The sequence below is a fragment of the Carcharodon carcharias genome, chromosome 11, assembly GCF_017639515.1.
Source record: "Carcharodon carcharias isolate sCarCar2 chromosome 11, sCarCar2.pri, whole genome shotgun sequence".
In the NCBI taxonomy this organism is placed as follows: domain Eukaryota; kingdom Metazoa; phylum Chordata; class Chondrichthyes; order Lamniformes; family Lamnidae; genus Carcharodon; species Carcharodon carcharias.
In genome coordinates, this window is record NC_054477.1 from 60,309,855 (window position 1) to 60,331,704 (window position 21,850).

Below are 21,850 nucleotides of genomic sequence, written 5' to 3' on the forward strand. Positions count from 1 at the left end.
TGTCATAACCTTAAATACACTCTGTAGTCTATTTTTTAAGTCTGACTGTTGACAGCAGGGTCAGACTTTTTTTTGGAAGCTACTGGTCAGGTGTAGGTAGTTATATAGATTTGCATGCATGTAAAATGCTAAATTAATTGTTGTTGCTTCAAGGTTTTTGCATTTAAACAGGATCACTGCTGTGCATCAATTGCAGAATGAAGCTTGTTTGATGAATTTCAGTTTTCATTGCTGCAGTCAATCACTATTTTTCACTACCAAGTCAATAAAACGTTTAAACTTTTATTGAAATGTTTTCCTCCCTTCAAAATCTAAAATAGAAAAATCAATCCTTGGAGACCTGTAAAAACATTTACAACACATAGAAAATTCAGTAATACAGCCTAAATACTAATTTAGAAATAAAACCACAAAGTCAAGCAACTCATTACTGAGATAAGGAGAACACCAATTTTAAAATATTAATTTTACTAACATGGTTAACTCTGTGGTCTTTAAAAAAAATTGCCAACCTAAATCTTTTCTTGTCCATACCATGTATCCATATCATAATTAATTTAAAATTATTGAATTATCTTCTTTCCCTAGCTCCTCCTTTCCTTGGCTCCCACTGTCCATTTGGTAAGTAACTGTGGGAAGAGTTGGAAGAGCTTTGATAAATAGAAACATCCTTGAAGCTAAAATTTAAAAGAGTGCCAGTCAAACATCCTGGTCACCTCACAAATGCAACCCATTCAATCTACAATGATTTTTTAAAAAACATGAAGGGCTGCTAATGAATACATATAATTTACTGGCAGCCCACACAGAAAAAAAAAAGCATGTCTGAACAAAGTGTGCCCTCAGTGACATTAAGAGCAAAACTCAGATGACCGCAAGGCACTGTAAAAAATTTTGTTAAAGCTAAACGTGAGCTGATTCAAAAATCATCCATTTGTAAAACTAATAACAGGTTCCATATGTGGCAGATGGAGATAATAATACAGGTGTAATTAGTCAGTGCCAGGAGTCCAATAATAATTTGCCTATATCTTCTAAGCTTTAATTTAACAATTAGAAGCCTATCTTGGTTAAAGGAACTTCAGTTACCATTATTCATATCAGCCACTTGTGGAATGACTTCAAACAGGCTTTTGTTGGTAGCTGAACGCTCTTTTTCCCTCTTCCACCTCACCATCACCCCTCACAAAAAAACACATTTAGTATTAAACCAATGTGGGTAGGAAAACTCAAGGTTCTGGTTGGCAGCCCAATGTCCTATAGCTATCAAAGTAGAGAGGGATAAGGGAAGCATGCAAATTTCCCACTTACCTCATTGCCACATTACTACCATCAATGACCACAGGCTTTAGATTATCACCATCATCCACCAATTCTTCTACAGGCGAATCAGATCTTTGAGAATCTGTTGAAGTTGTATCGCGCGGAGTCATAGTTCCAGGGTTACTTGTGCCACAGGAAGCATCAGAATCAAGTTTATTCCCCAGCTTAACAAGCTCACCTAGTATATCATTAGGGAGGGCATCTGTTCCTAATTTTGTCAGGACAAGCTGTACTTGTTCTTCTGAATATCCTAACTTCAGTGCAAACTCCATTTTGGTTTGGTAGTCTTTGTCTTCATCAGTGAGTTTTAAATCTTCCTTTGGTTTTGTTTCAGCATCTATTTTAAAATCCTGTAGAACCTCATTGCATTTTAGTAGATTTGATTCCAAACCAGGTGACCTACAAAGCTGTCGATGAGCTTTACTTAAAGGACCAGTCTCTAACATGGCAATTCCCAAATGCTCCAATTCACTGTCTGAATCCGAGTTGTCTGTGTCTTGCACTAACCACTCCCCAACATTCTCTGTACTAGAGTACCCTTTCTCCATTGCTGGTTTTTCCACCATTGACCAAGATGTTATCACGTTTAGCGGTTTGTCAGTGCTTTCCACATTGAGATGTAGTAGTCCCAGAACAATGCTGTTCTCATGCACAGAGTGATTATTCAAGCCCATGAATTTGTTGCATGTATGTGGAGTCAATCCTGGAGTTTTGCGTGTTTGGATACACAACAGGCTGTGTTTCTAGATGGTGGAAAGCAAAAAGAATTTCAAAATGGTTGTTCATTACCTCAAAAAAGTAGAGCTAACCAAATAATTCAAGTAAAACAAATTAAGAAAGTTTTCTGGAACAGCTATTTGATTTTTTCCATTGCACTTCCTGCATCAGGGTAGGGAGTGAAATGCCACTCATATGGACCAGCAGTGCAGAATAGAAAATCAGGATCTTTGCTTTTGCACCTGCCCTGGGCTTTTCAATGGAGATGCACTTAATAATCAGGAGGCTTGCGCTGCACCATAGTGCACACCCAATTTTAGGGACATTACCTTGCCACCCAGGAATTCAGATGCATTTCCCCATTGGAAACCAATGTTGTGCATCTTTAAAGGCTGGAGTGAATCAGATGCTTAAAGGAGCACAGCAACTAGACATAGCTTTAAAACTTGATGAATTGGCCTTTTGTTGCGATTAATCAGTTTTTTGTTGCTGTTTTTGGTGTCATCATCACACCACTGTTCATTTTGATTGCACCCACTATTCCTTGCCTGCAAAGCAGTCTCTTACTTCATCTCAGCACTACGTAAAAGAACAAGTCTAATTTCAATTTGATAAAAGCAAAATACTGCGGATGCTGGAAATCTGAAACAAAAACAAAAATAGCTGGAAAAACTCAGCAGGTCTCACAGCATCTGCAGAGAGGAATACAGTTAACGTTGAGTCCATATGACTCTTCATCAGTCTAATTTCAAACTTGCCACCAATTGGACATTCAGATACTGTTTTGCATTAAGAAGCACTTGTTTATTCTTGGCCCTGCCATTACTTTCGAATTTCACTCCTGCATTTTCTATACTCCTCTACAGCATTGAGTTTTTGGTACTTGAATTTTTTTTTTGCCATCTTACTCTGTCAGCCCTTTGACATCTGGTTGGAAGGTTGGGGTGGGGGCAGAAAAAAATTTAGCAGTCCCAACTTTTTTATGACAGCATATCTGTTCTGAACCCTCTGTTCTCCTTGAGTGCCTCCCCCTGCTCTGACACCGACTTACCTTCAAGCAGATGTTTCCAGTCCATTTTTGCTAAATCACATCACAGCTTAGCATGACCTTTCCCCCATTTAAAATTTTTACCCTTGGTATATCTTTATCCTTTTCCATAGCCACGCTAATCTGAATTATAATTACCACCATTGAAATAGTCTCCCACTGATCCGTTCCAACTGCTCAGATTCATTCTCCAAAACTAAGTCTTGAACTGTCCTTTTTTTCTGTTGGTACGGGCTATAAAGGTTCTTCCGAATGCATTTTAAGCATTCAGCACCCTCTATTATTTTGATACTAAATTTATCCCAAATTATATTAGGATAACATTAGAGAAATCTCATATTAACTGCCATATTACTTCTGCACTTCCCAGCAATTTGCCTACATATTTGCTCTTCCAGCTCCCTCTGACTGTTTGGAAGTCTCTATCTACCACTGCGATTGTTCCTTTTTTGGCTTCTCACTTCAAGCCACATGGCCTCATTTGATGATCCTCCTAGCACATCATCCCTTCCCTCTCAGGTATGATTGTTTCTTTAAGCAATATTGCAACTCTGTTCTTTTTTAAATTTCCCTCTAGCCCATTTGAAAATTCTGTAATCAGTCTGAACTGCCTTCCTTTAAGCCACTTTTCTGTTATAGTTATCATACGTCTATCAGTTCACACTCAAACTTGACATAATCATGACCTTAAAATTTTCAAGAATCATACAAACATATCTGGAATTTGAAGCAGACGTAGGCCACTCGGCCCCTTGAGCCTGCTCTGCCATTTAATAAGATCATGGCTAATTTGATTGTAACCTCAAGTCCACATTCGCACCTAACCCCATAACTTTCAACCCCTTGCTTATCAAGAATCTATCTACCTCTGTCTTATAAATATTCAAAGACTCTACTTCCAGCACACTTTGAGGAAGAGAGTTCCAAAGACACACAACCCTCAGAAAAAAATTCTCATCATTTCTTAAATGGGTGACCCTTATTTTTAAAGTGACACCTAGTTCTAGATTCTCCCACAAGAGGAAAACATCATCTTCATATCCACCTTATCAAGGCCCCTCAGGATCTTATATGTTTCAATCAAGTCACCTCTTACTCTTCTAAACTCCAACGGATACAAATCTAGCCTGTCTAACCTTTCTCCATAAGACAACTTGCCCTTTCCAAGTATTAGTCTAGTAAACCTTCAATGAACTTCCAACGGATTGACATCCTTCATTAAATAAGGAGACCAATACTGTAGACAGTACTGGGATGTAATCTCATCAATGCCCTATATAACTGAAGCATAACCTGCCTACTTTTGTATTCAATTCCCCTTGCAATAAACTATATGCACTATTAGCTTTCATAATTACTTGCCATAACTGCATACTAGCCTTTTGTGATTCATGCATGAGGGCACCTAGATCCCCCTGCATTTCAGAGCTCTGAAAAATCTCACCACTTAGATAATATGCTTTTTTATTTTTCCTGCCAATACAGACAATTTCACTTTTCCCACATTATACTCCATTTTGCCAGATATTTGCCCACTCATTTAACCTACCTATATCCCTTTATAACCTCATGTCCCCTTCACATCTTACTTTCCTACCTATCTTTGTGTCATCAGCAAATTTAGCAACCATACCTTTGGTCCCTTCATCCAAGTCATTTATATCAATTGTAAAAAGTTGAGGCTCCAGCACTGATCCCTGTGGCACATAACTCATTACATCTTGCCAACCAGAAAAAGGGCCTTTTATGCTTACCCTCTGTTTCCAGTTGGCTATTCTGCGTATCCTGAAATATCACTTTAAATATTTGCCACTGGACCTATCCCTTAACCAGTTTACCAGTTCACTTTAGCATGCTCTGCTTTCATGCCCTCATAATTGCCCTATTTTAGCTTAAAATACTAGTCTTAGACTCACTGTTCTCTCCTTCAAACTGAATGTAAAAGTCAATCATATTATGATCGCTACTACCTAAGGGCGCCTTCACTATGAGGTCATTAATTAATCCCTTCTCATTGCACAATACCAGGTCTAGTAAAGTATACTCTCTGGTTGGCACCAGAATGTATTGTTCTAAGAAACTACCCTGAAAACATTCTATGAATTCCACATCTAGGCTACCTTTGCCCATCTGATTTTTCCAGTCTATACATAAATTAAAATCCCCCATAATTAATACCGTATCTTTCTGACAAGTTCCCATTACTTCCTCCTTTATACCCTGTCCTACCACATGGTTACTGTTAGGGGGACTGTACAGTACTCCCACAACTGATTTCTTATCTTTATCATTTTTTATCTCTACCCAAACTGCTTCTACATCCTAGTTTCCTGAACTTACATCATCCCACTCTATTGGGCTAATAGCATCCTTAATTAAGACAACCACCCCTCCACATTTTCCCAGCTTCCTGTCCTTCCTAAATGTCATGCGCCCCTGAATATTCAAGTCTATGTCATCCTGTAGCCATGCCTCTGTAATGATTATCAGATTGTACTAATTCATTTCTATTAGTGCCATCAGTTCACCTGTTTTGTTTCAAATGCTACGTGCAGTCCGATACAGAGCCTTTACAGTTGTCCTCTCATTACTTTTGTAACCTCTAGCCTTACCTGCTGATTTACTCTTAGATTTGTACTCTCTTCCCTTCGTCACGGACTCTATCATTTCCCACGTTAATAACTTTCTCCTTTGACTTGTCTCTACTCTTTGATTTAACACATCTTCCCAAATTTGATCAGTCAGCTCATCCACCTACCAGTGCTCTCTCTCATGCAAACAAGCTGAGAGAACCTCAAACCTATTGGATAATTGCATAGGCTGAGGTACCTGCACTCCTTCCCCCTGGGTCCCTTTACCTGCCTCACTTGCAGTCACACCCTCCTGTCCCTGATCAAATCAGAAGACCCTATCTTAAGGGGCATGGCTGCCTCCTGGTGCAAAGCATCCAGGTAACCTTCCCCCCTCCCTGATGTGTCTCAGTATCTGCAGCTCATCCTCCAGCTCAATGACTCTATGCCAAAGCTCCTTGAACCGCAAAGACATACTGGTGTGTTTACTCTGGATCACACTGGCATCCAGGAGCTCCCAGATGCTGCAGCCATGACACATCACCTGTCCTGCCATCCTTAATACGCTTTAATTAACTATTTAATTGTATTATTCAATTATTTTTATTTTTTTAATATATTTTATTAAACTTACCACCAGCTCCTGTACTATTTTAAATTTTAGGAATAGAATAGACCTTAACCACTTAGCAGATACTCACCCAACAGGTAGCTTCTTTACATCCGAACATTCGAATTAGGAGCAGTAGGTCACTCGGCCCCTCGAGCCTGCTCCACCATTCAATAAGACCATGGCTGATCTGAAAGTAACCTCAACTCCACATTCCTGTCTATCCTGATAACCTTTCACCCCCTGTTAATTAAGAACCTACCTAGCTCTGCCTTAAAAATATTCAAAGACTCTGCTTCCACTGCCATTTGAGGAAGAGTGTTCTAAAAACTCTCAACCCTCAAGAGAAAAAATTTCTCCTCATCTCTGTCTTAAATGAGCGACCCCTTATTTTTAAAGTGACCCCTAGTCCTAGATTCTCCCACAAGATAAATCTCCACATCCACCCTGTCAAGATCCTTCAAGATCTTAAAAGTTTCAATTAAGTTGCCTCTTACTCTTCTAAATTCCAGCGGATACAAGTCTAACCTGTCCAGTCTTTCCTCATAAGACAACCCACCCATTCCTGGTATTAGTCTAGTTAACCTTCTCTGAACTGCTTCTCTTTCCTTGTAGTAGAGAGTAAGAACCAATTCGTACAGGGTGAAAAAGTTAGAAAAACCAAAAGCAAAAGGAAAGGAACACCACCAAACTGCCAAGGATACACTCAGTTGCAAACTGCATTTGTTTGCAAGGCTACACTAAAGACCTGAATTTATACTAAATTGAACTGCAGTTACAGAAACCAGATTAAACCAGTAAGCTAATTAACTACTCAGTACAGTGTGCTTTCTCCGCCTAAGACTGGCAAAAACTTACTCTACTTACTTACAAAGTACTTTCCAGTTACTGCAATTACAGACAAGACTAGATTTTCGAGAACAAGATTAACAATTTAGACTCCCCATTTGCCAAACTCCCAAGTACACACTCAATTCCAAACAGCACAATTGGGAGGTGGCATATGACCTGTTATTGACCTGTTTATTTTATTGAACCTTGCATTAAAAATTAATATATTTAAGAGTAGTAACCTAATTCAATTTTTTTAATAGTTGAAAATTAGTTTATCAGAAAAGGAGCATTGTTAATAGGAGTACTCGATTTTAAAATAACTGGAATTGACTTTAAAGAAGTGCTTTGTACGCTCATATAAAAGTTCAGTTCTTGAGACCAATTTTTTAGTCAAAAGGAGGTTGACTTATACAAGAGTAATATTGGAGGTGCTGAAATCTTCTCGCACTGGATTGGCACAGCTGCTCTGCTGCTCGTGCATAGTGAGAGTGTGGGGGAGAAAGTGGGAAGTGACAGAGCATAAGAGAGAGCACGTGCAAGAGGATGCTAAGTAAAAAGAGTTTGGATCTTCTGGTCAAAATTCTGGAATCAACTTTTACACAAGGTTGACTTTTCCTTGAATATATATGATAAACTGAACCACTTATTAGTTCCATTGGTGTACAATAGTCAGTGGAAAATTAAATAAATATTTGGAAACTTTTAAATAAGTACCTACTACTGGATTTGTCTCTTAGAAAAAAAAACTTAATTTTAAGAGCAATTGTAATTGCATGTAAATTCTAGACCATGGTTTTAAAGGAGTGTTTAATAGAGGAAAGGGAGGTGGGCGACTGAGGAATTTAGCAAGGTCATTCCAAAGCATTAGGACTAAACAATGGAAACCATGGCTCCCATGGTGAAGCAAGGTGATTTCAGGATGCAGGGTTGGCAAAACAGAGTTCTCCCCCAATGGTTGCATGGCAGAGTTGTTGGCATCCTTCCATCTATGTAAGATGGTGGCTTAATAGATTATGGATATTAAAGAGTAAGGCCATATACGGACTTAAACACAAGGCTAAAAATCCATCACAAACTTCATATTTCTATCTGGCTCTTTAAATTTTTTTTTCAAACTTAGGCCTGAAAGCAGGCTCAAGATTCTGTTTATTGTTCTTTTCCTTTCCTCTTCAAAGGCAATGGACACTGGATTTTGGCTGTGGGTGCTGGTGCTTCACCCACTCTGTGTCTGAACCTGGACAGCGGGCATTGGGGAACAGGAGAAGTCACAGCCCAAAATATTCTTCACATACATCCATGTGTGCAATTTCCAGGGTTATTGATATATAATCACCAAAATCAATCAAGCAATAATTTATATCTCCAGCTATCAAAGTCAATTAAATATGTAAATAAGACATCCTAAAGAACATAGATAAATTCATATTTACATTTTATGAAGCGCTAATTAATCTTGCATAAACTTCACCCAAGTCATAGATAATGCAGATCTAGCATTGAGATTACTCTTTAAATTAAACCTGCAAAAAGGAAAACTACAGTAATGCATTTCACTTTTGCTGCAATTACTCATCTTAATTAACATATCATTAGCACCAGTTTGCGAACTAAAATGTGGTGTTTGCCATTTCATCTCTTGAAGTGATGTGCCTTTCAGGACTCTTCTGGAAAACTTTACTTCCCTTTTTGTTGAGCATGGAGGAGCAGGAGCACTCCTCCCAACTCTACACTGCTTGCTTGACCCTACAACCTTCCCCCCCCCCTTAAACCAGCTTATATTTCACCCCTCTCCTATTTTTACTTAGTTCTGCTGAAGGGTCATGAGGACTCGAAACATCAACTTTGTTCTTCTCTTTGGATTTCCAGCATCCGCAGTTTTTTTTGTTTTTAAAAGCTTCTTAAAGCTTGTAAGCACAGAGAACAAGTGAATTATTTCTACATAAATGAAGTCTACTATCTACTGTCTGTGCCTGCCAGAGACCTCAACATTCTACAGCCTGTCCTAGTGATTTGCTGGAATTAATGATGACATTGTAAATTGACTACAGGAATCTTTAATGAGCCTATCAACTTATAATTCATACCAATTTTTAAATAATTAGACATGAACTTCATGGGAGCATCTCCAGTTGTAACCTAAAGTTAGCTGAGGAGTTGACAATGAACTGAAAGTGGACTTGTGTAAGTTAGTAGAATCATCCACTCTAGATGGTATTGAAGTGTACTGGATCAATTGTAATTTTTTTTTTTAAATGAGTATTCTTCAGGGATTTTCCACTGGGAGCTGACAAGAATATTGTGCGTGTTCCATTACAGGAAGGATATTAAAAGGGAAAAAAAAGCTTGCATTTCTAGAATGCGGGGGCCATGGTTTAGAAATAAGGGGTCATTCAGTTAAGGCAGAGATGAGGAGAAATTTTTTCTCTGAGGTCGAGAATCTTTGGAACGCTTTTCCTCAAAGGTAGTGAAAGCAGTGTCTTTGAATATTTTTAAGGCAGAGCTAGATAGATTCTTGATCAACAAGGAGGTGAAAGGTTATCAGGGGTAGGCAGGAGGTTACAATCAGATCAGCCACAATCTTACTGAATGGCAGAGTAGGCTTGAAGGGCCAAGTGGCCTACTCCTGCTCCTAGTTCGATGTTTGTACTATCACTGGACAGATAAAAGCACTGCTAATGAATTACTCTTTGAAGTGTAGTCACTGTTGCAATGAAGGCAACATGGCAGCCAATTTGCACACAGCAACTCCCACAAACAGCAATTTGATAATGACCAGATAATGTGTTTTTGTGATGTTGATTGAGGGATAAATATTAGCCAGGACACCAGGGAAAACTCCCCTACTGTTCTTCAAAATTGGGCAATGGAATCTATTACATCAATCTGACAGGGCAGATAGGGCCCTGGTTTAACATCCCATTCGAAAGACAGCAGCTCTGACAGCGCAACACTTCCTCAGTACTGCACTGGCAGTCAGCCTAGATTGTTGTCCTCAGGTCCAGGAGTGGGACTTGAATCCATAAACTTCTGAGTCATTGACAAGACTGCTACAAAAGGTCAGTCATGGCTCAGTTGATATTATATGGCTGACAGCCAAAGGATTGAAGCAAGGCTCATTAGAATGTTACTAAGAACCAGCAGTTAAAGCTATGAAGATTGGGGTTTACTGTGGTTTAAGTGACTGGAACAAGAGAAGGTTAAGGGCATGAATCTGATACAAGTTATAAAGTTATCAATGCTGTTTCCACCAGTAACAGGTGGTCAAACTCTGGATTACAGGAGGAATGAGGATATCAGTTGAAGACATTTTTTCTGAGAATTACAACATGCGACAGTTTATCACAAGTATCTACTGAAGAAGTGATTGTAACAATTTAAAGGGAATTTGATACTGTCACAATCCCTGTGGGAGAATCACAAACCAAAATAACCATATTTAATGAATGACCCCCAAAATGAAGAAATTACCAACAAGGTTCTATTTTTTGCAGCTTTTACTTTAATGCAAATCAGAACCCATGCAAATTACACTTTAACAGGCAAATAACACTTCAAATAACAAGTTAAATTTCACTTTAAATAATCGATACAAAGATATGTTTTACTCAACCACAAGCACCCTGCGCAAATGTGGCACCACATGCAATTTCACAGTCTTTCCAACACGCCCTCTGGTAAGTTGAATCTCTCATTTTCCCATTCAATTGATTTGGCCCTCGAGTTGTGTTCGCTGGCAGCTGTATTCCAAACTGAGGTCCTCAAGTACCGTTAACACTGACAAGCCACACATCTACAAAGTCAGTCTCACTCGGGTCATGTCAGTCCTGATGGTGTAGCTTTTCTACGACCAACCAACAATATCCAGTTCACAATCTGGTCCTCTGATACAAACTCTTGAGCTCTTTGCACTGCTTTTAAGATTCAGTCCTTTTTAGTTTGGTTGAACATCGCTTTCCCAAGAGCTTCTGGAATTCTAATTGTCTTTTTACTGCCAAACAAAAAACTGGCCTTTTTTTTGTAGAGAGTTCAGCTTGTTCCTAAACACCCCAGGAGTTTGATAACTTGTGTGTTGCTGCTGCACTTGTGTCTACATGTGATTGCCTTCTGCCTCCACCTCTCCCTTGTGTTTGCTAGCCACATGGCTTCTAGTCTTAACTTCCTTCCTGTTGGCACTGCTTCCAGGTCAAGGGTTGCCAGCCAGTGTCCAAGAAAATTACACCAGATCCCTTTACAACTGATGCAAACCAAAGTCCCTTTCAAACATTCTAAAAAACAATTATAGATTCCACAGACATTTTAAAGAAATTGCAAATTTTCTTTACTGTACTGCTTCTGGGTCAAAGGTCATGACAACATTAATTTAAAAAGGAAGACGACAAGAAGAGGAAAGAACAGAGTAATGGAATTAGAGTTTTTAAAAAATGACAATTCTGACAGTTGTTGATTTTGATAGAGCAATGAAAATAATCTCAAATAGCCTGTTCTCTCCACATAAACAAGAAAATGCTTGGTTCAAATATTTTTCTACTTTTTCCCTCCATAAAAGATGCAATGGTCTCCGCCACTCCCTGCTGCAAAGCAATCCAAAATATTCCAAAATGAATTCAATTAATTCATCTCTTCTAACCTCGCTCTTCTTCACTGTCAGTTTTAAATTGATGGCCCATTTACCACCTTCACAGTCAGAATTAGACTTTATCAAAATCTTCAAAATTAAAAACGTCACTGAAAACACCTAAGATTTCTCAAGTCAAATGGAAATAGCTCCAGTTTCTCAAAACTCTTCTCATAATTATGGATTCCCACTCCTGGCGTCATCCTAAGGAAACTATGCTGTAGATTCTCAATGACTTAAATATCCTCCTATAATGGGTGCCTAAATTACAGAAAGTACACTTAGGAGGCTAAATTTATTATTTATTTATTACTGCATTCTATGCCCTTAAATTGTTTGCATTTTTGAAAAGGGTCTTATCTACCTAGTTATAGTTTTACCCTCTTATTCTGGGTTCCTCCATCAAAGAGAAAGTTTTCCTGTATCCACCCAAATGAATCTCTCTATTTCACCTTATGTAAATATTTCTATACAGCATTACAGCACTTCAAAAAAAAGTATAATGGCTGTAATAAGATAAAAGCAAAATACTGCGGATGCTGAAAATCTGAATCAAAATTAGAAAATGCTGGAAAAACTCAGCAGTCTGACAGCATCTGTGGAGAGAGAAAAACAAAGTTAATATTTCGAGCCCATATGACCTTTGAAGAAGGGTCATATGGACTTGAAATGTTAACTTTGTTTTTCTCTCTCCACAGGTGCTGTCAGACCTGCTGAGTTTTTCCAGCATTTTCTGTTTTTGGTACAATGGCTGTGAAGTGTTTTGGGACATCACAAGTTCATGAAAAGTATTATATAATTGCAAGTCTGTCTTCCTTAAAAAAAAATCCAATTTGTTTTTTTCAGATCCAAAGCATGACCACAATTTTCCAGTGTACTTTATCTGCCTTTGTTTACCCACTCACCTTGCCTTTGTCCCTTTGTAACTTTCTGCTCCCCTTAATTTATGTGCCTAACCTAGTTTTATTTGCAAATTTGGATGTACAACTCTATTTCTTTATCCAAATCACTTTTTTTTTCTAATTTGTTCACGGGACGTGGCCATCACTGACAAGGCCAGCATTTAATTCCCATCATTAATTGTCCTCGAGGTGGTGGCGGTGAGCTGGCTTCTTGAACCGCTGCAGTCCTTATGGTATAGGTATACTCATTATGCTGTTAGGGAGGGAGTTCCAGGACTTTGACCCAATAACAGCGAAGGAATGGCAATATATTTCCAAGTCAAGATGGTATGTGACTTGGAGGGGAATTTGCAGGTGGTGGTGATGCCATGCACCTGTTTCTCTTGTTTTTCTAGCTAGAGGTCACAGCTTTGGAAAGTGTTGTCAAAGAAGCTTTGGCAGGTTGCTGCAGTACACTGTGCCGCAGTGGAGGGAGCAAATAGCAGTGGAAGGAATGAATATTTAAGGTGGTGGACAGAGTAGCAATCAAGTAGGCAGCTTTGTCTCAGTTGGTGTTGAAGCTCGATTTGGAACGGCACCCATCCTTGCAAGTGAAGATTATTCCATCACGCTCTTGACTTGTAACACCACTTATCACATCTCTACTCTCTCTCCTCTCTCTCACTTCCCGGCCAATTACTGTCTAATGCCCCAAAGTTACCACCAATTCAGCATTCATTTTATCTCTGTTTTGATTGCATTAGTCAAGGGATAAAATGTTTACCAGGCCACCAGCATAGTAAGTGCCATAGGATTGTTTATGGCCATCTTGGTTAACTTCCCATTCAAAAAAATCCTTTATGGAAATGATTCGTATTTACATTCAATATCAATAATAAATTAAACCTTACATCTGTACAAACTTCCCACTCAGTCAATGGAATAATGGAAACTGCCAATGTAATCTTATCACACTAATTGCATCCTCCCATCAGTGGGGCTGCTGAAAATATTTAAAACACAATGTGTTACTTCTACTCCCTCATATTCTAGCCCTCTAGATATACAGGCCAGAATTCGAATAGCCTTTTTGGTTATTTTCTGTACCTGCTCATGACATTTTAATCATTTATGTACCAGGACCCAAAGTATCTTTCAATCTTCACTGTTTCTAGTACTTCGCCAATTAGAAAATACTCAGTTCTATCCATTTTAGGTCCAAACTGAATGACCTCATATTTGGCTACATTAAAGTCTATTTGCTACAGTTTTGCCCATTCATTTAACATTACAAAAAGAGATATTAATATGTTATGCTTCCATCCACACTGCTTACATTTCCCTCTCCCACCTTTCTTAAAAAAACAGAGACATGCATAATTTTCCCAATCTAAAGTATTTGAGCGACACCTTTGAAAAATTATATCTAGGGCAATGGCAATGGTTTCACCTATTTCCTTCAAAACCCTGAATGATAGAATCAGAGTCACTACAGCACAGAAGCAGGCCATCAGGATTTAATGCCATTGCTTTTTTTTTTATTATTGTTGTTTTACTTATATTAACTTTGATGTGTCCTTATCTCGGATTCAATATAGGTTTACTTGGGATGTCCAACATTTTGGCCTCTTCTTCATTGTAAACACTAAAACTGCAAAGTAATTATTCAACATGTCCACCATTCTCTTATTTTCAATGATAATCCAAATTATTTTTCTTTTGTATACGAATAAAAACTTAAATAGCTGCTAACATAATTGCACAGAACAGTAGAATGCTTGAACTGCTAGGGCAAGATAAATAATTTTCTGATTTTCAACTCCATGCTATTAATATGATACTACAGATCATGCAACCAATTTAACTTGCAACCTCACTAGCAAAATGTTAACACAAGCCTCTGAAAAACTCTCAAAGTGAGAAAATCTTGCCATAAAAAGAGGAGTTCTGCATGGAAATCCTCCCAGATAACAAAAAAAAACTGTTGTACATATGGCATATATATTATTCCTAAAAATACAAGTTGATAATCATTTAAAATATTACTATAAAGATTTACATTCATTGACCCATTTAGAGCAATTTAAAGAATACCACAAATGGCTTAGTGCTTCCTGTTTACTACCAGGCAAACTTTCAGTTCAGCATCTAGTTCACACCTACCAGCAATGAATTATCATTTTTGTCAAAGGTTGCAAAACTTACTATTCAACGTAGAACATTTTCTGCTAAAGTTGAAGAACTAAATTAGCTCTTTCAAACAATATATAAAAACCTCAAGATGACTGTACTGCACATCTGAAATGCTCATCATTTGGTCTGATCCCACACGTCAATGTCACTGTAACAAATCATGTAACCACTACACTACTGTAGCTGCTACCAGCAACACTTACCAAGCTGCCTAATATTAAGACATTAGTTTCAACTGATCTTCCAATAACAAACCTTTAGGTAAGTTTGAAGCATTAAAACCCTTGCTTAGCATTGGTATGCATACTATACAGCAACATTTTAGCAAACCGCTGAAGTTCTCATTTAAGTTTAATCAAACTCATTTTACACTAAATTTAAAGCTGGAATATTAGGACACTTTTATGTCCTTCTATGTCACCTATGTGTGCCAAGATATAAACCTACAAATATGATTCCCCATGTGACAAACTTAAAATCTCGATCTGCTAGCAATTTTCTCTCTCTCAAATAAGTTGACTTGATAATTTACTCATGGCTTGTAGTTAACAGTATAAAAAGGATTCAAGTCGGAAACAATATATAAAGACTCCTGCTATATCATATTGGAAACAAATGAGTTCGGATTGAGCTATTCACCAAGAGGCAATTCATATGCTATATTCAGGGAAGTGACAGTCTAGAACAAGGGTTACCAAATTGTAGGCTGCGACTCTGGAATGAGCAACCGAGGTCACTGGATCAGCTCCAAATTGCATGTGCGTGCCTGATTCTTTTTTTTCTGGCCGCGATTCAGTGGGAAGGGAGAGGAGTATACCTTCAAGTGACCCCACGCAATCAACGGAACTCCAATTGGAAGGCTGGTGAGTGGAGGAGGAGGTCACACTGTAATTGGAGGATTAGGGTGAGGGTGCAGCTAGGAAGGAGCCCCTGTTCAGAAAGTTCCAGAACTCTTGATCCGCCTGGTGCTTCTTTGATTTGCAGCTCAACAGCTTGAGCTATAATTACGAGCAACTTGATTCTAGTACCATGTACAAATTTTTATGCAGATTTTCTACCTCTAGCAGTAAACCTCCTAACTCTGTTGCAAATGAAAAACATGTTCATAAAATGATGGAGTTTTTCTTGAATTTAAGTTCACAAGTGTTTTTGCAGTCTAAAGAAAAGTCAAAAAACTTTTGTCTCCAGGTGCTGTCTAGCAAAAGCATGAAACCAAATAAGCTTAAGTGACACCTGGAGGCTGTTCACAATGAATATTTTGGGAAACCATGATAGCTTTTTCAACATCAAAAAGAGGAGCTTTTGCAGCAACATGTTCAGTTTAAGAGGGCATTAACTGTCTCCAAGCAAGCTCAAAGAGCATCTTTTGAGGTGAACTATCTAATTACACAGGAAAAGAAGCCTCACATGATTGCAGAAATTTTGAATTCACCTGATGCAATCAATATGGCTAAAATAATGTTTGGGGAGGCATAGGCAAATAGACTTGTAGCTGTGTCCCTCTCAAAAAAACCATGAACTGAAGGATTGAGGTAATTGCAGCTGATCAGGAAACCATGCTGGTGGAGTACCTGAAAAGCACACCTGCTTTTGCTCTTCAAACTGATGTGAGCATGGAGGAGTGTGGTGCACACATATTGGCTTTTGTGCACTACATGTGGGAGAATAGTATTTTTGAAGACATTCTGTTGTTTCCCACTTCCTGACCAAAAAATGGTCTAGGGAATATTCAGTGTATTACAGGGGTACATGGAGGACAACTATATTCTCTGGGATCACATGGTTGGATTCTGTACTGATGATGCTTCAGCTATGGCAGGCCACAAGATAGGCCTGCATGCCTTGATGAAGAGAGTTGCTGTCTGCTGTTTGGCCTCACTGTATGATTTAGAGGGAACAACTAGCAACTAAAGAACTGAGCACAGAGCTAGGTGAAGTATTGCAGTGGGTCACATCAATTGTGAACTACATTAAACCTCAGCCACTTCTATTTGCCAACCTGAGAGAAGTCATGGGGTCTGATCATGATGCGTTGTTTCATACTGAGGTCCGTGGCTGTCAAGAAGAAAGGTACTGCAAATGTTTTTTTGAACTGATGGATCAGCTGCTTGCATTTGCAATGCACTGCAAAAGAAAACAGATTTTATTGGTTTTCTGTAACCTAAACCAAATTTTCCTCCTTATGTCACAGATTATTTGGGAAACTAAATGAAGTAAATGCAAACACGCAAGAAAAGAACACAAACAAACATTCTTCAACTGGTTGATTTCACAAACGCTGTGATTCAGAAAATTGCATTTTGGAAGAATAAAATGGTGTCGAACAATGACTTGCCGCCCACCCTCCCCCCAACTTCCCAAGTTTCCGCCTGACAATGAAATTGAACAGAGTCCCACTCATGTGATGATCGACCAACTCAGCAGCCCAGAGGAACACTTTGCATCCTTTTTCCCAAATATGGATGTGACAAAGTTTGATTGGGTCCAAACCCTTTTCAATGTCAGCCTGAAGGCCTGGATTTCCCACAGATGAAATTGAACAGCTTACTGAAATTTAATATGATTGATTTTTACAAAAATCAATTTCCAGAGTTTCTCTGACAGAATTCTGGTTCAGTGTGAAGATAAATTATTCTGACATCACAGTAAACGCACTGAAAATGGTGATTCTTTTTGCCAGCATGTATTTGTGTGAAGCTGGATTTAGTGCACTTGGTTGCATCAAATCTCAATATCGATCAATCCTGGAATTCACATCGGAAATTAATGTGCCAGATTTTGACAGACTGTGTTGCAACATGTATCTCATTAGGCCCAGTGAATACGTAAAATAACATCTTCACAAAATAATTTAAAAACAGATTTTCATATATGATGTATTTTATTTATCTTTAATGCACAAACTTTAATAATTAAATATGGCATATGTCACTATATTGCTGATTTGTTTTTGGTGGTGTCTGGGGTGATGCCAATTTTCAAGCATTAAAATGGGGTCACACTGAAAAAGAGTTTGGGAAGGGTTGGTGTAGAACAAAGGAATGCTTATACTCGAGTTGGGAAGGAACACCCCCACTCCTTCCCTCCTGTTGCACTAGAGTCAAAAATAGCATCAGAAATAAGACCAGTGCCCCAGCGTTAAGTACGCCAAAGTTACTGACAAATCAGAGAGAGAGCGCATGCAAGAAAGAGAGAGGAATTCGGACCCTCTTCTAACCAATGAATAATATGCCAGGCTTTACACTCAAGGGGAGAACTAGGGCAACAATAAAATACATCAATAGCACAGGTCATCAGGATGGATTCCAGACTCTGAATGTGGATTTTAAAAACTAGAGATCAACTCCGTCCCAAGGTAAACAGATTGAAACGAAAGCAACAGAGGTGCGCTTAAGCCGATACTTAGGATAGCAACAATCAGCCAGATCCAAAATTCCAATGGGCTAACAAAAACTTCCCTGCTCCTGAACCTGATAAACTCAGTTACCACAATTTCTGAAAGCACTAAATATATTAAACTGAATAAAGAGAATCAACACCAAGGGCAAACACAAGCTTCTTGCAACATAGGAAACAGAATAAAAATAAATGGCAATAAAAAGACTAAAAGGAAGTGTGTGTGGCTTCACACAAAATGGTACGAATGTCTTTTGGTCAAAATGGATCCATATTGTACATGACATAAGAAATAGGAAGTGGACCATATGGCCAGTTGATCATTTACGATCATGGCTGGCCTTGTGCCTCAACCCCACTTTCCTGCCCACTCTCCATATCTCGATCCGTGAGAGATCAAAAATCAGTGTATCCCAGCCTTGAACGTACTTGGCAATGAGAGCATCTACAATCCCCTGGGGTACAGAATTCCAAAGATTCAAAAGCTTTAAGTGAAGAAATTTCTCTTCATCTCAGTTCTAAACGATCAGCCCCTTATCCTGAGGCTTTGCCTGCTTCCGATTTCCCTACGGGAAACCACCTCTCCGTGTCTACACTGTTAAGTCCCTTCGGAATCTTATACATTTTCCATGATATTACTTCTCGTTCTGCTCAATTCCAAAAAAAGAGTATCAGCCTAATTTACTCAGCCTCTCATCCCAGGAACCAATCTAGTGGACATTCGCTGTACCATGGCAAATATATCCTGATGAAAAAACACAGACCTGAAATGTTAACTGTTTCTCTCTCCACAGGTGCTGTCAGACTCGCTGAGTATTTCAAGCATTTTGCTTTTACTTCAAGTATAACTCTCTTTAAGCAATGGGACTAAAACTGCACAAAGTACTCCAGGGTGGTGTGGTCTCAGCAAGGCCCTATTCAATTACGAACATACAAACAAGGAGCAGAAGTAGGACATTCAGCCCCTCGAGCCTGCTCCACCATTTAATAAGATCATGGCTGATCTGATAATAACCTCAAATCTGCAAGCCCACCTACCCCCGATGACCTATCACCCCAGCAAGGCTTCCTTGTTCTTGTAGTACTCCTGCAATAAAGGCCAAGATGCCATTTGCCATCCTAATTGCTGTAATTGCATGCTAACTCGTATTCACCCAGGTCTCTCCGAACAACATGTAAAACTTTCATGCCTTTTAAAAAAATATTTTGCTCATCTATTTTTACTACCAAAGTGAATAACCGCACACTTCCCCATATTATACTCCATCTGTCACGTTGTTGCCCATTTACTTAATCTCCGTCTCCTCCTTACAATCCCACCTGACTTTGTATCAGCACCAAACTCAGGCACACAGCTTTCAGTCTCTTTGCCTAAGTCATTAATATAGATTGTAAATAACTGAGGCCCCAGCACTGATCGTTGTGGCACTCCACTAGTTACAGTCTTAAAAATGCCTCCTTTATCCTACTCTCTATTTCCTGTCTGTTAATCAATCCACCAGCCATGCTATTACCCCAACTCCTTATCTTGTGTACTAACCTTTTAAGTGGGCACCTTATCGAATCCCTTTTGGGCATCTAAGTATACTACATCTATGGACTCCCCTTTATTTACCCTACTAGATAGATTCTCAATAAATTTGCCAATAAATCGCATAAAATACGATTCCCTTTTTATAAAACCATGTTGCCTCTGTCTGATCATACTATGATTTTCTAAGTGCATTATTAAGGCAGGCTCTTATAAAACTGAAAGTGCCCACAAGGTGTGTTTTTGCTTCCACAGAAGACAGGAAACCTTATTCATACATGGAGATTGAATGAATGAGGACTAATCTGGATACTCTTTTTTTTTACAACAGCAAAGCAAAGAACTTGATATAGGTGCACAAGATTGTCTAATTAATGATTAGTGCATACTTCTTTAAATTTAACATTTAAACAGAGAGAAATCATCCAACTGGAAAAAAAACAATTCTATTCCCTATGCACCCAGTACAAAACTGCAGCAAAAGGATGAATCTATTTCAAAAACGTGATGCTAAGCAACTACTCTTAGTTGCTAGGATGCGATGCTTCAGCATACCATCATGAATGCACCAATACTGAATGAACAATTTTGAATGAACAAAGGCCAAAGAGTGCAGGGGCTTGAGTGTGTCTGGCTTGCCCTTTTAGAACAATACAACTGCCAAACAAATCATGGAACACCGACATCATTGTCTTATAGAATGCATTCTATCACAAATAGAGAAGTTATTCAATAGGTAATATTCATCTCTTTATTGGTGATGTTATATACACTGTACCAACTCATGACTAGAAAGTCGTCTGAGGTCTATTTTTGTTAGAGTTTGTCTTCCAAGGTTGATCATAAAGAAAAATATGAATATCAATAAGAAACACAAAGTAGAACTATAAAGGTTTTCAATATTCTGCACCTCCCCCAACTACCGACCCAAAAACTTACTTGATGATCACATTTAAGCAATATGTTCAATCCCACAGTTGCAATGTAATTTTAAGGGGTACATTCCAATTGGAAATTTTTTTTAAAAAACAAATCAATTTTTAGAGCCTGGCTCATTTATCCCATAATGACCAGCTGCTGAACCTTTTGGAGTACTCCAACACTTCACAATGGAACAAGTTGCTGTTAGCTAGATTATATAGAAGTTAAAGGTCTTGGAAATCAACCAAGAAACATACACACCAATTATTTAAATAACAGTGATGAGAATCAATATATGGCACATATGCTCGACTTGCACAAATCACATGTACCATAGTTACACAAGAAATGAGTGGGCCTAATAGATGTTGTGAAAAGAAAAATCATCACAATTTCTCTTGATCACATCTTGTGCACCTTCAAATATGTTGTAATTCTGCAACATTTACTCAATTTGTAATGTGCATGTTCAAAAGATACTACAGATGTACAATCCATGACATGAGTGAATCCTTTTTACCAAGTGGATATTGCTGTTTAGATCAAAGCAATATATGTGTTAAATAACTAGATGCCATGAATGCTACTGGAGGCTAACATAGTACAAGCAAATGAACAAAAACTGCACATCAATACTAAATGTATCTTTAAAAAGATATCCAGTGTTAACTCATTCACCAGTGAAAAAAGTGGAAGTATACATACCAGTTTAAGGGTTATTACTCAAATGCCGAACTGTTCAATACTACACCGTGAGTTTCTTTGGTTAATATTTTCCTATCCTGCTCAGAATAGCACAAAAAAGTTGGAAAGGCACAAAAAAGTTATTAAAACAAGTTTCGGCTTGTCTATTGCAACAAGAATGCTATACCATTTTCCACAGCCTTTTGTAGCCTTATGCCAAAAATATTTTGTCATCCCATGGTTGCAATGTAATTTTAAGGGGTACATTCCAATTGGAAATTTTAAAAAAAAAAAATCGATTTTTAGAGCCTGGCTCATTTTTAACAGGATAGCTGGAAAAGTGACTAACCATACCTACTAAATGGGTGAACATAGGAATTAATGCAAATGTCAGTAACAATTAAGAAATTATTTGCTACATAAATTAGTGATGCTACCACGATGGCTGCTCAGTTCCAAGTTTTCTAATGCACTTCTTTGTCTACTGAAGCTGAAAGGCTTCATAGAACAGAAGTGGCACACTCCAA

General features: G+C 38.4%; 1 protein-coding gene across 3 annotated transcripts in view; it reads right to left on the reverse strand.

The window, feature by feature from the left end:
• The window catches only part of LOC121284417 (probable ribonuclease ZC3H12C), a 75,227-nt gene that overhangs the window by 29,481 nt on the left and 23,896 nt on the right, over positions 1-21,850 (reverse strand). For 2 of the 3 annotated variants that reach the window (XM_041199864.1, XM_041199866.1), the window contains exon 2: positions 1,312-2,066. In XM_041199864.1, coding sequence (XP_041055798.1) covers positions 1,312-2,066 — 755 coding nt within the window. Of the gene's footprint in view, positions 1-1,311; positions 2,067-16,790; positions 16,916-21,850 lie in introns of all 3 variants that reach the window. The other variant, XM_041199865.1, reaches the window with a different exon arrangement.